The 17,280-nt window shown below is 39.7% G+C and overlaps 1 protein-coding gene across 6 annotated transcripts in view; it reads left to right on the forward strand.

Moving 5' to 3' along the window:
- Positions 1 to 17,280, forward strand: part of FBXW2 (F-box and WD repeat domain containing 2) — a gene marked incomplete at its 3' end in the record, with an annotated part of 53,731 nt that overhangs the window by 16,399 nt on the left and 20,052 nt on the right. For 2 of the 6 annotated variants that reach the window (XM_080667238.1, XM_080667234.1), the window contains exons 5-8: positions 1,556 to 1,689; positions 3,740 to 3,826; positions 4,652 to 4,821; positions 8,964 to 9,657. In XM_080667238.1, the coding sequence (XP_080523364.1) occupies positions 1,556 to 1,689; positions 3,740 to 3,826; positions 4,652 to 4,821; positions 8,964 to 9,252 (680 nt within the window). Of the gene's footprint in view, positions 1 to 1,555; positions 1,690 to 3,739; positions 3,827 to 4,651; positions 4,826 to 8,963; positions 14,007 to 17,280 lie in introns of those variants that run through there. The other 4 variants (XM_080667236.1, XM_080667239.1, XM_080667235.1 and 1 more) reach the window with 3 other exon arrangements.

Below are 17,280 nucleotides of genomic sequence, written 5' to 3' on the forward strand. Positions count from 1 at the left end.
ATTTGTAGAAGCTGGTCATTTGATTATAGCCTAGAGACCCGAGCTGCTTCCTCTGTGCATTGTATTTTGGAATTTTGTGCAGGAATCATATTGAGCTGTTTTCCAACCTCTTGTACAGCAACTCCCTTCCTCCATGTGCACACTGCATTCATCCCTGGAAGTCACAGATAATGCTCTTAAGCATCACATTTTATGAGTGGCCTTCCTGGACTCCCTAACAAGTTGAGTCTGCTGTAGGTTTCCCAATAATCTGTATTTTTGTCATAACACTCACCATACAAGTAAGTATGATGATCTTGATTTCCTCACCAGATCATAAGCTCCAAGAAGACAAGGATACTGCCTGTCTCCTTCACCCTAAGGTCCCCAAGTTCCTTGCACCATGCCTGGTATTCAGTAATTCTTTAAAGTAAACATAGCTGTTTATTGCTAAAAGCCAAAATTTTTCCCATTTTTGTTTGTCATCCTATACATTTTTCCTCTACTCTCTGCTACCACTTGTTTATTGTAGAAATTAGTATTTAAAGATATATGATTTACCCTGGAAGTTATATGTTAAACTGAGGGTACTATTCCACAGTGTCAAGGTATACATTGACTATCAGGTAATTTTATATCTGATCAACTTTGAGAGCCCTGCTTCAAAAATTTCCTCCTTGCTGTTCCCTGGACATTGCTGTGGCTTTTCCTAACTCCATGCCTTTGCTGTTCCCTCTACCTGCAATGTTCTCTTTCTTTTCTTAATAAGCTCTACTCATTCTTCAGGGCCCATCTTCAATATTGCCTCTTCCCTGAAGTCCTCCCTGATACCCCTGGGCACAGTTAGTCCTTGGTATTTCCTTAGCAAGAGGTAACTTTTTTTCCCCCCACTTCCTCCACTGCTTACTTAGATTTAGGTCCTTAAAGAAAAGACCAATGTCTTTATCTTTGGGTCTCTAATATATCTTTAGAGTTTGGTAGACATTGGAAAACAAATATTTGAGCACTTGCTATATACTCAGGCACTGCTTTAGGTGCTGGAGGTATGGCTGTGAAGAAATGCAGACAGTTTTGAGAGAATGGCTTAGTCTGACCTTTGAGATCCTTGTTTGTGTTTTGTTTTCTCATTACAATGGCTTTTCTTGAGTATAGATACTGGTTTGCAGCTTATATTCTTGACGTTTTGTCTAACTGCAATAAATAGTGCAAATATGACTAGGGCCACCTGAGTTCTATTTTCCCTGCATAAGCTAGATTAGTTTTGTGTAGTGTCAGGCAGACATTCTTGAGAAGAAATGCATTATCTCCAACACTGGTTTTGCCTCTCACTTTGAAGCTAACACGGGCATAAAAGGTGATTAGTTCAGAGACTTTTCCATTCTTAGAATAATAAACAATAACAAGAATTTTGAAATGGATTTTTTTTTCATAAAGTTTCTAGTTGAGTTGTACCATTCTTATTGTACTCTGGTTGAGAAATTATAAAATTGGGCAGCTAGGAAGAATAAACGCTATTAAACTCTATTATAAAAGACTCAGACAAGCATGTTTTAACTTTGTATCTGTTATATATTAGTATTTAGTGTCGACTACAATGATGAACTTGATATCTTGGTGAGTGGCTCTGCAGACTTCACTGTGAAAGTATGGGCTTTATCTGCTGGGACATGCCTGAACACACTCACCGGGCACACGGAATGGGTTACCAAGGTAGGAAGACTTGCAAAAGAAATCTCCTTAACATCAGGTTTTGTGGGGGTGGGGGACAGGGGATGGTGCATGCTGCCTTAGAAGTGGTGCGTAAGCCATAAGATGGAATAAATGCAACCACAAAGCATGATGGTGTACAACAGTAAGACACTGTAAATGTGAATGACTTATGGCCATGGAAAGATGCTCACAGTATAATAGGTGTGTACAGGGAGCAAATAAAACAGGTCACATACAAAAAACTATGTAGAATATGATACCATTTTCTGAATGTGTTTATGCACCAAAATGTTGAAGACTATTATTTCTTGTGGAATTGTGGGTGCTTTTTTTCCTTTTAGGGTAAGTGTATTTCTTTTTTTAATCAGAAAAGCCACTTGCATTTTGAAAAAGAAAATAATTGCAAGAAGTAGAATAAACAAACATGTATAGGATCTTTAGAAGAATATTGTGATGTTTTCTAGTTTTCAATAAAAGATTGCTGTGAAGATGGAATGCAGTATTTTTTTGTTTTTTTTTCAACTTTTTTGTGTTTTTTTTTTGTTTAAGGTATTACAAATAGTACATATGTCTCTTTCCCCCCCCCCCCCATTGACCTCCCCCTAGGCTCCCCTACTCCCCTACCCCCCAGTGTCTTGTGTCTGTTGGTTATGCTTATATGCATGCATACAAGTCCTTCGGTTGATCTCTTACCACTGCCCCCCCCGCCCCCCCCAACCCTCCCCTACCTTCCCACTGTAGTTTGACAGTCTGTTCGATGCTTCTTCGGAATGCACTATTAATAATGGAAATGCCATGCAGAAACATTTGAACCTGCCATGCTATTCTGTGAGGGGCTGAGTTTGCAGGAGTGAGCCACACAGACTGAGGCTTGACATAAATGTTAGTCTAGTTAGTAGGAGAAATACTTACTAAATAGTAACTTCACATGTAAATACATAATTACACATTGTGTTAAGTGCTATGAAGGAAAGTGTAGTGTTGTCTGAGAAAAAAATCTAGGAAGGTATCTAATTTGCTCAGGGAAAGCTTTTTGAGAAGGGACAAAATATGAAGAATAAATTGGAGGTAGCTGTGTAATGGAGTATGGGTGCAGCATGGCACAGGCCCTGGTGTGGGAAAGAACAGAGAACACTTGACCTAGAAGGCCAGTGGAGCTGTGCTGTTCTTGGAGGAGGTGTAGGACAGTGGCCATCATGTATGCCTTACTTGGCCATATTAAGGATTTTGAATATCACAAGTATAGTAGAAAGCATTGGTGAATTCTGTGAAAGGTTTTGGTGTGATTTGTATTTTAAGAAAATAACTGCTTCCTGGCTGGGTAGGTCAGTTGGTTAGAGCATTGTCCTGATTTGCCAAGGTTGCGTTAAATCCCCAGTCAGGGCACATATAGGAAGAAAAAAGGTTTTGAGTGGGGCACAGATGGATACAGGTGGCCACTTAGGCTTTTGCAGTATTCTAAGCAAAACATATCCATAGCTTGGAGTTTTGTGGCAATAAAGAAAGAGAAGGGCACACATGAAGGGCATGTCTTTAAGAAAACCCAGTTAAACTTACTGACTCAAGGGGAACAAAGAGGAAAGAGTAAGAGGTGACTAGTGGGTTTTAGATTGGATGATGATTGTGTCTTTCTGAAATAGGTGGAGCTAAAGGAGAGTCCTAAGTCGAGTGCTTTTTCCTATATAATGCACATGCTTATGAAAACAGATGATTTGTATTTATTTCTATGTCTGTGGGCTTTTTTCTGTTCCTCACATTTTCTATAAAGTAACATTTTACAGTTTTTAAAACTAGTCCTAATGTTTGCTTCCAGACTAAAGCCAAGATTAAATGCTGCCAACATTAGACATTTTAGATTCTGCTGATAATTTAGAGACTCTGGTTGTAGTAAAACCCTTGGTGGAGGTTAACTTGCTTATAGAGTTTTAGCTGAGCTACTTTAGCATACAATATCATTTCAAGCTCTTGTTCATATTTTAATTTTTTAAAAAAGCAATGTAGCAGTAGCATTAAAAAGATCTTTCTGTAATGTGGATATTTATATTTCTAGGTGGTTTTGCAGAAGTGCAAAGTTAAGTCTCTCTTGCACAGCCCTGGAGACTACATCCTCTTAAGTGCAGACAAATATGAGATCAAGGTAAGGTTTTTTTCTCTATTGTCATCAAAGGACTAGCCAGTATAAGAACATTAAAATAAAATTAAAATGAAATTTAAAAGTAGACAGAAATGTCTTAGTCCAAGACATCTGAAACTCATTGCAAGGGGAATTATTCATTATCTCTATGTTATGGGCAGTTTCTAACCCTGATTTTTATTTGTTTTGTGTGTGTGTGTGTGTGTGTGTGTGTGTGTGTTTTGTTTTTTATTTAGAGAGAGAGAAGGAGAGAGAGAACACAATGTGAGAGAGAAACATCCACCCACTGCCTCCTGGAGATCGAGCCCAACCTGGGCATATGCCCTTACTGGGAATTGAACTGGCGACCTTTTGATACATGGAACAATGCTCAACCAACTGATCCACACAGGCCAGGGCTAACTAATTTTTAAATGAAGAAAAGAAAATCCACAGAAAATAATCTTTAACATATTCTGTTTTTTTATGACATGTATTTTCTACCCTCCTTAATTCTTAGGTCTGAACTATGAAAACATAAACATTTATTTGTGTACTAAAAAAAATTGCAAAAAGTTAACAGAGCAATCTTAGTGCAACTTTAAAATTGTTCTATGTGGTAGGCATTATTATCCTCATTGTGGGAACTGAGGTTCAGAGAGATTAAGTATTTTATCCAAGACAGCACAGCACATATATGTAGAATCAGAGTTTGAACTCAACTGTAAAACCTGTTTTTCCAGTTTACTTCACTTTGTATCTGACTTCAGCAGGCAAAAGCCACATTAGGGGACATGCTTTTCTATGGTGATGCATCTGTCATCTCTCCTGATTTTCTTTTATCTGTAGATTTGGCCAATTGGGAGAGAAATCAACTGCAAGTGCTTAAAGACACTGTCTGTCTCTGAGGATAGAAGTATCTGCCTGCAGCCAAGACTTCATTTTGATGGCAAATACATCGTCTGTAGTTCAGCACTGGGCCTCTACCAATGGGACTTTGCCAGTTATGATATTCTCAGGTAATGTTTCCTTGGACCTTTACCTTTGACAGTTCTTTGTGGTTTTTTTATTTTTTTGTTGCAGTTTAATAGTAAAGACAAGACTAAATATTGGGTAAACCAGTCACTTGCTTTGGGGAAATCTTTACATAGTTATAAACAGGGTTATATGCTGAAAACCTCAGACATAAAAATGTTTTAGAGGCATAATTAGAAAGGTTTATATGCTGGAACCTAGAAGATCTAGGATCTGATTCTTCCCCCTTACTCTTGAGTTACTGCCTCTTTCAGAAGTTAACAAGCTTTTCTGGAAAATAGGGTCTTGGATGGAAAGATCTTTTACATCTCCTCTAGTTCTAATATTTTAATTTCTGCTTCCTGGTTAGTTGAAATTTTTTATTGAAGGATTGAGTGGCCTTCTGTTGACTAGTAGAAACACAGGTATTTAGAGAAAAATAGACTTACAGAGAAATAAATAAGAAAAGGTCCATGGACAAATAATTTTGTGAGACCCCTCTTGGAGATTGGTGGTATCTGTTAGCATTTGGAGGCTAATGGAAACCAGTACCATATGGTGATTAAGAGAACTTACTTTGGTGATAAACAAACGTTGATTTAAGTTCTAGTGCCATCGCTTATGAGCTGTGTGATATTATGTAAGTTTCTTAATCTCTCTGCCTTAGTTTCTCACCTGTAAAATAAAGAGTAAATGAAATGCCTATAATGAGGACCTAGCACAAGACCTGGTAGGTATTTATTACTAATAGCTCTGAGAAGCCCTACATAAAGAAACCTGTTTGAATTTGTTTAACCTGTTGTACCTAACATTCATAGTACTAAAGCTCCTTTTTTTTTTTTTTTTTTTGAGGAACACTTATTAACAGCACACAAGAGTTAGTGTTCCACAGCATGGTTCAGGAAATGCTGGCTTGGGGAAGTAGAGAAAATTGAACATTCTCTTCATTGTTTTTATGCATGACTGTTTGAGGTCAGCTCATATAGGATCTGAGCCTATTAGCCAATAGGACTTTGATGGGCCCTGTCTCTCTTGCTCATAAAGGCTGTAACAACCCCATTTATGTCTCCCTGAAGGCAGACCTACATTTCTAATCAACGAGGTTTTCAAGCTGTCTATGCTTTGAGGAAAAAAAGAACAGATCCTGGAAAACTCGTCCAAGCTCTCATCTTATAGATGTGGAAACTGGCGATGAGAGAGCATAGGGGCCTTGCCCAATATCCCACAGCACACCCTAGTTCAGCATCCATCATTCATCCATCCATCCATCCATCCATCCATTCATTCATTCATCCATTTATCCATAGCTGGGTCATATAGCAAGCATGTGCTTAAAATACCAGCAAGCCATAGAGAAGGAACTTTTGAAAGAACTTGATACTCTGCAAAGAAAAAAAAATCTAAGTAGTCATCATGGGGAAATCAGATCATTTACAGTTTAATTTTGTTTATGTTTTGAATTAAAATTGGGGAGGGAATGATGCAAAGGTAAGGTAAAATAGAGGTATCACCGTATTTTAAATGCTTAGAGTCTCTAAAGGTTTTAATTTTATTCTTTCTCATGCATTCTTCTTACTCAGAATATACAGTAAAGAGTCCAGAGTCCCGGTGAAAGTTCTTTTGGAGCCACGAGCTTTAAATAGTAAATCTACAAGATTGTTTACTGCTAGGAAGTGATAGGTCAGATTTTTCTTTGAAGGGGGCTGTTTTTTCTCTTGCTTCCCCTTCCCCTCAAACACAAATAAATTAACCTCTTTTGAAATCTTAGTACAAATCCTGTGGTCTCAGTTGCCAAGACCAGGTAGAGCTACTTACTCTTAGAAGCAAACTGAAAACAGGAAAGCACAAAGGCAGCAAATTGTTCAATTCATCTAAGATGCAGTCACTTGAACTAGGACTGCACCACAGGGATGTCCTTTTATAATTCTCAAGTCATCAAAAGGTGCTACTGTGAGCCTGTCAAAACCTCTATTCTATTCTGTAGCATATTTGTGCTTCAGTCTTTTGAGTCACCTCACCTCACCTTTACCAGGCTAAAGTCCTATCCCCCAGTTTTCTAAGTTTCTGATTATTTCCTGCTTTGCATTGATGTGGGAGTTAATAGATTTTCTTGCTGTTTTTCCCAGTTTCTTTCGGATCTCTTTTGTAGGAATTTTTATTTGTCTGTGTTCATTGCACCATTGCTCTGTTCATTAGCAGATATTTATTGAGTACCTCCCTGTGTTAGGCATTGTGATGTACCCTGGGAACTAGCAGAAATACTTACCAAACTGGAAATTACTAGCCAGCACAATGGAAGACTGACATTAAATAGCTAATAACATGTAGATGTTTTGATGGTTATGATAAGAGCAACATAGTATTAGGTACTTGGAGATCTCACTTAGTTTGAGGAATAAGGGAAAGCTTCCTTGAGGAAGAAGTTTGGGCTGAGCTCTAAGGATGAGTATTTGCATTGACTCAGTGCCAGGGACACATGAGGAGCATTGTAGACTGAGAGACCAGCCTGGTTAGAAGCCTTGAGACTGAAGGAGCCTGCCCGGTGCGTTTAAGGAACTGAAAGAAGGCCAATGTGGCTGAAGGTAGGAATTCAGTAGAGAGCCATAGAAGGGTTTAAAAATTTAAATGAGATGGTAATAGGATTAGATTTTAGTGTGAGCTTAACTGATTGAAAGGGGCCAAGAATAGATTTAGGGAGACCAATTGAAAACATTTGGCAGTAGTGCAGTTGAAAGATGATGTCTTAGCTCAGAATTGTGACAATTCTGATAGTTGTAAGTAAATCGGGAAAATTTAGGATGTAAAATCAGTAGATCTTGGTGTTTGAATTTATGGTTTCAGTAAGGAGAAGAGGTGGATGCTTGCCATGTTTCCTAGCTTGAGCAACTGGGTGAATGAGCAACCACGGATATAAAGAAGAGAAACAGGTTTGGTTAATAATAAGTTCAGTCCTGGACAGGTTGAGTGTGAGAAAGAGGCCTTCTTCACTACTAAACCCTCTCCATAATACCAAACTGAAGTCTGCTCTGTGTAACTCTTCCCTTGGGCCCTAGTTCTCTCTTCTAGAGCTTGCAATGTCTTGCCTCTCACATATCCTTTACTCCTTAAAGGTGATGATCATGTATACTTTCTCTGTCCCTGCCAGTTCTCTTTTTCCCCCTCTCAGCCAGTCTCCTTCAGCTGTTTCTAACTTTTCCTGGTTACCAGGTCCTGCCATCTGGTTGACCTCTTGGACATAACACTAGATGGTAGCATCCTTGTTAAAACATAGGCTAACCCGGCCTCTCATGGGGCCCAAACTTACTGCCCAGGGCATAATTTGTAGATTCTTCTCTTGTAGCTCTTTTCCTTGGGCCTCTAAAGATAGTGTCAACTTTTCTTGTCCATCTTTTACCTCACTAAGTGTATAGACAACAGAGACTTAAGGTTTTTTCTGTGCTACCCTTTACCTAGATCTTTCCAATTTTGTACCTTTGTCATTGATGTTTTGGGAACTGTGAACCTGAGAAGGTTAAGGTTGGTCCTTCCAACTCCCCATATTCTCTAGCAAATTCTTATGAATATATTATTAATGTTTCTGGATTATTTGGGAAACTTAATATTTTTAGTCTCTACTGTTTTAAAGAAAAACCTATGTGTTTGCTACCTGCTGAGAGTAGCCCCTAGGCTAGTGTTCTAGGATTTGATGAATAATTCTTTTCACCTAGTGGTAAGAGTTGAATCTTACATTCGAGTTCTGTCTGGTACTTGGTTAGTTGTGAATCGTTAGACAAAGTATATTTATCCTGGCTAGACTTTAGTCTTTACGTCTTGGAAATGAAAATGTCACATGAGAACATGAGAGATCCTTTCCATCTTGGATGGGCATTTGTGCTTTTACAACTGTTCATCAAATACCGCCTTTCTCCTTACATGCCTGTGTTATCATATTATTATGAACTCTTACCCACTTTTACCCCCCTTGTTTTAAAGTAGGCTGAACTTTTTGTCCTTGTATTTTCCTTTTTATCAAAAACTTTCATTTAACTCTCTAAATTTGCTTGAATTGTATATTGCTTTTAAATGTCTCCAGAAAAGATTACAGTAGCATAAACAAAAGCAAAGTTAGTTACCTTCTGGTTTATGTTACTTATTCTCATCCTTGTAGAGTTATCAAGACTCCCGAGATAGCAAACTTGGCCTTGCTTGGTTTTGGAGATGTCTTTGCCCTGCTGTTTGACAACCGCTACCTATATATCATGGACTTGCGGACAGAGAGCCTGATTAGCCGCTGGCCCCTGCCAGAGTACAGGAAGTCAAAGAGAGGCTCAAGCTTCCTGGCAGGCGAAGCTTCCTGGCTGAATGGACTGGATGGGCACAATGACACGGGCTTGGTCTTTGCCACCAGCATGCCTGATCACAGTATTCACCTGGTGTTGTGGAAGGAGCACGGCTGATGCCATGAGCCACCACCGCTGACTGACTTTGGGTGCCGGGGCTGCAGGGTTTGAGTGCAACCTCTATGGCAGCCGACTGCATGAACCAAAGTTCTCACCTAATGGTATCATCACGCAGTGCACAATCATTTATCTATGTTTGTCAGGGGGCCAGGGCTCTGGGTGGGGGAGGGCTCGTTTTACTGACATACATCACAGCATGCTAATGGGATACACCATTGACTTCATTTGTATTTAGTTATGTTGGTCAGAATAAGAGTATGCATTTTGGGTTCATCTTTCTTGAATATTGGTTTTAAGTAAAGAAATTTAAATGGTTCATTAATATGCTAATTGGTTGCCTATAAAAACACATTCAGTCTATTATTAAAGCTTTTTACCATTGCCTTTTTTCTTTTGAAGTTGAAGCAACGGTGCTATGATGTTTTACAGCAACTTTCTCACATGGAGCTTAGCTTTTATAACAACCAGTGTTACAAAGACCACCAAGTCCTGTGACATTCAAAACTTTCCATCAAATACCAGTTCTAAAGAAAATCTGTCTTCCAGTACAAATCCAGGTCTATAAATTGATTGATTGTAATGTAGTCTAATCTCTGGTTCTTGGCAGAGTCAAGGTTAGCCACAGCTGAGCTGTGAGGGAGTTCTGTCATTTCTGTTTATATCTGGAGCAAGCTGATTCTCGGACTCCCAGGTGACTGACTGCACAGAGGTGACATGGTGGAGTGGAAGATTGAAGACTGGCTCTCTTACCTAGGCATATCACTCCCCTGGCCCCGTTCTCCCTGTCTGTATAGCTAGTTGTTAAGCTCAGTGATTTGTAAGATTATTTCTGGTTCTGCATCTGCTGAGTTGTGCAGAAGTTGACATTTTTGTTTTGTCTGATTCCTGATTCATATGTTTCTTTGGGGTTGGAGATAATATATAAATGAAATCACTGATACAAAGTTGTCATCTCTAAGGAAATCAAATATATGAAAAGGATGGCTAAAAGGAGAATGTAGAAAATGCACATATTCCACTTAGAAGATGTAAATAATTGGTGGAAGAAATGCGTATAGGAGTTGTGGTTCTGTAGAAAGGCAGTGTGCTACATTAGGAAGGTACCTGGCCCTGGTATCTTCCCCTTTTGCCTCTAACTTGATGTGTGGCTTCAAGCAGATAAACTTTCTGTTCCTGGGCCCTCTTTTTTTTTTTTTTTAAATCAGATTTACAATGAAGGAATTGCCCTAGATTAGGGTTCACAAACTAACATGCAGATAACATAAATGAGTGATGCATGCTGGGTAGGATTGTGCTGAACCATGGAAAGTTTATTGAATAGGGCAGTTACTCAGCTCAAGTGTTAGGCATAAATGAACTCAATGCTGGCAGGTCTGATTTTTCAGGAGGAAGTAGAAATCCAGAATTTTATTGGAAATTCCCTGATTTTAAAAAATGTTTCCAACTAATTGAAGATAATTTAAAATACAGTGTGCTAAACAAATCGTATCTATAGGCTGTCAGTTAGTGTTCTCCAACTCTCATTGCTGTAAAGTTAAAGAATACTGTGCTTCAGTAGTGGAAATGTTTTACCATAATTGTCTCACCACTCAACTGTCCCATTGTGTTACAGAGGAGTGAGGGGCTCACATTTCATTCACAGACTGGAAAGTAGTTTAGAGACAACACAAGAACTAGCACCTCAGTGAGTGCTTCTGCCTAGGAACATGAGTTATTCATCCTTCTTGCTGACTATAATATAAAGGATATCCATTTTAGGTGGGGAAAAGGGGTTCCCAGCAGAGCTGAGAATGAGGCAAACTTTATAGTTGCGGGGCGTGGGTGGGGGACAGCTCTCCCAGAATCCGCATTAGCAAGAGCCTGACATTGGACCTCTGACTGCTGTGAAGTGTAGAGAATTGATGGTCAGTTTTAAGGACAGGTTTAATTAATATCCATGTTGACACTAAAGGAATTAGGTAAAAGAATAATATCTTCATCCACCTCATACTGAGTTCTGTGTATGAGCTCTGCTTGGTCCTCTAAAGAAATGGAATTGCAGCTGGAGTCTGTTTTGCAGGAGCCTCAGGAGACTGGGCGGTAAGGGTAAATGACTTTTTCCCTCTAATGCGGCTAAACAGATTACTGATTTCATGACCATTCCTACTCCCACCTCATTTTGAGATAAATTCAGTAGCTTCAAAGAGCAAGTAATTCATAATAATAGTCAGTTGTGGGGAATTTTTTTTGGAAATAACAAACCTGAAACTTGTACGGTGTGTTCTCCTTCCGAGTTCAGTGTGAATACCGAAGTTCTCAAGGTGGTGCTTAGTGGGGCCGATTTTGACAGCAGTCCTTGGAGCCGGGGTTGGAATCCTAACCGAGTCCTCACAGCTGCCTTCATTGCACCGGGACATTTTATTTAATTGCTTTATAGATGCTAGATTTAGTTATACTATTGCCAGCTTTTATAAAAATGGAATACTAACTAAGTCATCCTTTAAAAAGATTGAACAAAGTGGGGAGTCAGTGAAAGAAGTGGTCCAGGGATAAGAAGCTGTGGTTGCTTAGCTTTCTTTCACTGAGTTAGGGGCCTGTCTTCCACACACGGTGACGTCAGCTTCCTTAGCTTGGAGGCAAGGGATTGCCTTCGCTGCATCTTTTGTGAAATTCTCATTTCTGAAAAATTCCAAAGTCATGAGCAGATGGACTCCATCTTTCTTTATGCGCATTGGATATCTTGAGTGACCCCGAGTTTGGTGGAAGAGAAGGGCTTCTCTCAGGTTCATACAGGCACATAACAACCCAGGCTCCAGGGTGCAGGGGTCCAGGAGAGCTGAGTGAGCATGAAGTTTGTAGCCAACTTTGTTCCCATTGCAAAGGAAGCTAGTTTCCTCCGGCCTGGCCCTATTATTTGAAGCCATCATTGTTGTCAAAACTGGTTCTAACTTCCTTCAGAGAGGGGGCTCCACTTTGAAGAAGTTCAAAGGAAGGTTCATATGTTTGGATAGCTTCTCCTGAGTGGAAGGTGGGGACTGTTGCTGTTCAGTTTTAAGGTTTGCACTTAATTTTTCATAGTTTAAAAATTATTCTGGCCATTGAAAACGCTTAGTGTAAAGTGTAATTGAGGATTGTGTGATTATACTAGTATTTGCTCTCAGGAGAATGACCACTGCATTTATAAAATATCTGTACTTACAAAATATCTGAGGGAGAAAAGAAATACATTTGGAAACAGTATTATTTTAGACATGAAGAAATTGTTTCTGTTAAAGTAGACATTTTGCCCAAGCAAAAGAAGCTAAGGATAGTGGAGTTTGGGTTTATTTGCTTTGGCCAAATCCAGCCAGCTAGCTCCTTGAAGCTGTGATTGCGTGCCCTGGCTTCTTGGGACCCTCGGGGTGTGTCTCCCCATCATCACTTCTAGCTTTCTGTGCCTCCCCTGGGCTTCTTGCAGGCCTAGGTGACTGAATCACCTGCCTTTCTCTGCAGGGAAATGTGCAGAATCAGATCACTGCTCCAGGATGCAGCCTGGGGTAGGGCACACTGTTACCCTTGTCTTTAGGGACATGCAGTTGTCAGGATAGGGGAGAAGCCCTTTTAGGTCTGTCCTCCTACTCAGCCTTTGTATCTGGTTATGCTGGTGGTTGACAGGATATTGAAGACAGCCGAGACACTGTTGAGAATTACTCAGTCCCCAGATGGAGTGTCTGATAAAAGGAACAGAAGTGCCCACTAGTGGTCTTTGGCAGGGTCTCTGACCAGAGGTTCCCTGTGAATTTTTTTCAGGATCAGTCCTTATGTGGGTGGGTGACCGAATAGTCTGGGGCCACTCCCATCAGCCTAATCAGGCTGAATGATCATGCTCCTGCAAAAAGGTGTTTTGCTGTCAAGTTGTTTCAGTGTGTTGCCAGACTTCTCTAGATGGTTTCCTTGCTTAAAGTTAGTGCTACAGGCCTGACCATTGTAAACCCACTGAATTATTATAGCTGAAAGAATCAGCTACTTCTCTTCAGGAATGTGCTCAAATAAAAATGTGTTTGCATTTTTAAAAAATATATTTTTATTGATTTCAGAGAGGAAGGGAGAGGAAGAGAGAGAGGAACATCAATGATGAGAAAGAATCATTGATCAGCTGCCTTCTGCACACCCCCTACTGGGGATCGAGCCCGCAACCCCAGGCATGTGCCCTTGATCAGAATAGAACTTGGGACCCTTCAGTCTGCAGGCCGATGCTCTACCCACTGAGCCAAACTGGCTAGCGCTGTGTTTGCATTTTTAAACCAGGCAAATTATTCAGATGATACAAACTCAACAGTTTTTTGCAGTCCCTGTACTCACATTGTGAACAGACATATTTCACTAATTTAGATGTAGTACACTCGATGAGAAGGCTCAGGTTGAAAAAGGCTGGTCTCACCAATCCAACATCTAGGCAATGTGGCCAGTTTCATCAACTCATGTTTCCCTAATTAATGTATGTTGTGATCCAGGGGGAATGAGGGGAAGTTTATATTTGAACTGTCTGTGGGGCAGGGGGGAGTAGGAATTGCTTAAGTAGTGGAGTGATTGGGGTACAAGGTGTCTCCATAAGACAAGATGTTATTTTCATGCATCAGAGAACTTTCTTTTACCCATGAGTGATTGTGCTAACTATAAGTCATTTATATCTATACATTAAAACAGGTTCCTCAATTAGGCAACATTTGGTTAGCCACGCTCAAGTTATTGTTTGTACTTGAAAATAATAAAGCTGCATTTCCTTAAAAATATATTCTGTAGTTAAGACTATTTTCTTGTCTCCCCTTCCCCCCCTAACCAGTTCAGAGGGGACTTTTCAGAAGTGAATGTGTTTTTAGAGATGGAACTGCCTCTCGTAATCGGAAGTGGCTCTGTTCCTTTACTTTTTCTGCATGTACTAGAGTATAAGCCTGACAATATGCTGATTTGGGATGAGATCCAAGAGGGAAAACAATATGTTTAAAAGTGAAATGCAAGGAAGGAATTTTGGTGACTCTCACGTATAGATGCAAATGGAAAGAAAAAAAAAAGTACCATCATGTAGTTGGAGACCTTGGAATCATCTTCCTCTCTTTCATCCTCCTCTACTCAGCACATGCCCGAGTTGGTTCATTCGTTCTTCTTAATTTAAATTTGTAGGACTCCTTGTCACCAGACATGGTCCTGTACCTTTGCTCCTCAGAAGTACCATTATAGGGCAGATTATCATTCCTCTTTTACCAATAAGAAAGCTGAGGCTTGGAAAAGTGGCTAATTGCTTAGCTTAGAGGAGTAGTAAGTGTGAGGTTGAAGCTGGGGCTGTGATTTTCAGCCTTCACAGACTTGGATTTTTTCAATCTTGTTTCCCTTCTCATCTCTCCCTTTCAAGTTTTCCATCCAAATCTGGACAGCTGCCTTCCTCCTTCAGCACTTGTGAGCTCCTGTTGAACCATCTTACACTCTGCATTCAGGGATCTCTCCCCAACCACTCCTTTAAGTGCATGGTTCCTCTGTTCTAACAACCTTACTGACTCCCATGATCAACAGGGAGCATCCAGATTTATTAACCTAACACAGTGGTCAGCAAACTCATTAGTCAACAGAGCCGCAGTTTGCCAACCACTGACCTAACATAATTGAGCCCCAGCTCATCTCTTCAGACAGTTCTTGCTCTTTCTTTTCTTGCCTTTGCGCTTGGGCTCTTCCCCTATCCTCCTGGGAACGCCATCTATGCCTTTCCACCTATCCTGGGGCCAGCCTTTAGGGTCAGCCTTTAGGATCTAGTTGACCTCCCACTACCTTTGAAGCTCTGCTGACTACCACCCCCCACTGACAACCTCTGTGTCTGCGATAGTTGAATTGCAATGTATTTGGCAATTCATCCAAAGAACCTTTTGCAGTTGGCAAAGCATTAACTTTCACCCTTGATCCATACATTTTTCACAATTTGGGTGAATATCTTGTCTCCCCAGCACCACTGTAAGATTGAGTTCTTACCCGATGCTCAATAAGTTCTTGATGATGTATTTTAATAAATTTCATGGATTATCCTAGGGGTTATGTGTTATGGAGAAAAAATGACTGAGAATATCAGCACTGAAGCAAAATGAAAGAGCAATTACACACAGCTCTTCCTCTCTTAGGTCTCCTTGTTCTGCCATATCTTTAAACATCTACAGTGTTCTGTGTACATTGGGCAGAATGTTTGATGATCACTCTTGATTAGACATGAGTAGTCTTTGCCAGTGGAAGGTCCTTGTGCTTTGTTTGCATTTTAACTACATGTTCTGTTCTCTTTGTGGTAAAATAACGATAACACCAATTTACAGAGAAAATTACCCAGAGTTCCTTTATTGTAATGATTTTTAATATTCACATCTAATCCTTATGCACATGTGTATAGATTTATGTGATTGCAAGTCATTGTTTTGCATTCTGCTGTCAGAAACGTGCTTTGAGTCTTTGCAATTACCACAATACTTTGTAATGCTCCTTCACTACCTGTAACTTGCTAAACCATTCCTATTTTGGTGGATAATTAGGTAGTTTCCAGTTTTGCTTTTTAGATAATGCTACAGAGAAGTTCTTTGCTCATATTTCCTTAGAACGTGTTCCCAGGAGATGAACTTACTGGTAAAAGCAAAGGAAATTTTTTTCTTAACATTTTTGTTACAAGGAAGGGCACATAAAACACACACACAACACACACACAGTTTACTGAATAATTATAAAGTGAACACCCAACTAACCACTGCCCAGGTCAAGAAAGAACATTTCTGGTTTCTCAGAAACCTCCTCTGTGTCCAAGAAGAAACATGTTGTGGCTTTTGCTTCATAGTTATCATGTGGCTTCCAAATGGATTAAAGGGACTTATGTTGTCATCTTGCTGGTTGACGTGTGCATGTTTCAACACAACATCCATCACTTTTGAGCAGTTATTGTAAACATGCTTCCTAATTTAGTAAGTATAAAGAAGGTATCTCAAAGTTGCTTTAATTGACATGTTTTTAACATGTGAAGACATATTGTATGTGTGCTCATTTATATTGCTTTTGAATTCTGTCTTCATCTTTCACCCATTTATTTTTATTAAACATTTTCAAATACTATGGAAAACATTGTTTGAGACAAGAGTCTCAAATACGATTTCATTACTCTAGGCATCACTAATTTAGATGTAATAATTCAACACAAGGCATGCATTGAAATTTTCTTTCATTACATAAAAAGGATTGGTGTCAAGCAAACCTATTAATTCCTATTTAAGTCCCAGTAATTAATGCAATATGTCGCAAATTGTGCATTGCCTCTTAAAGTAGTCCTGGTAAGACCTAGCACTTCAGAAGAGAGCTAATCAATAGCACTGGGCATATATAAAACTGTATCTTTATTTTAAACTTTTCCTAATGAAGATGTATCACAGGTGATCAATATATTTAAAGGAAAATATGGAGAATCAAGAATTAAAAGGTTTATTTTTTCCAAAATTAACTGTTGAATCTTAAAATGAGGGATTCATCAAGAAGGCAACCAAATGAGACTCCGAGGACATAGTAATCCTAGTGCTTTATTTTTACTCATTAATGCAGAGTCAGGGAAGGGGTGTGTCAGGTGTGTTTATATGTCCAGCCTCTCTGAGTTCAGGGAGGAGATTTTCCATCGGTGAGAGTTTCACAGGAGAGCAAACATTCCTGAGTTTGTTAGTTCAGCAGATTTAGCCACGTAAGGCCACTCGAGCCAGTTGATCATTCAAGCTTTAAGGGCACAAAGCTGGAACTCTAAATGAGAGGGAATCAGTAAAGCAAACAAAAGCATGTTTGAAGGTTGTATGTTAGCCTAGGGCTAGGCTGACACAAGGAAGCATTAGAAGAAACGACTAAGCGTTAATTTCCTAATTTCTCTTTTCCTCCCTCACAAGACTGTCTTGAGAACAGGAATTGTATCTTATTCTCTATACCCATATCATCTAGAACTGATACTCAGTAAACTCAGCAGGAGGGGCCAGATGGGACGTGTGGGTGAATGGGCTGTGGATTAGTCTACAT

The sequence above is a fragment of the Plecotus auritus genome, assembly GCF_963455305.1.
Source record: "Plecotus auritus genome assembly, chromosome: 5".
Lineage (NCBI taxonomy): Eukaryota > Metazoa > Chordata > Mammalia > Chiroptera > Vespertilionidae > Plecotus > Plecotus auritus.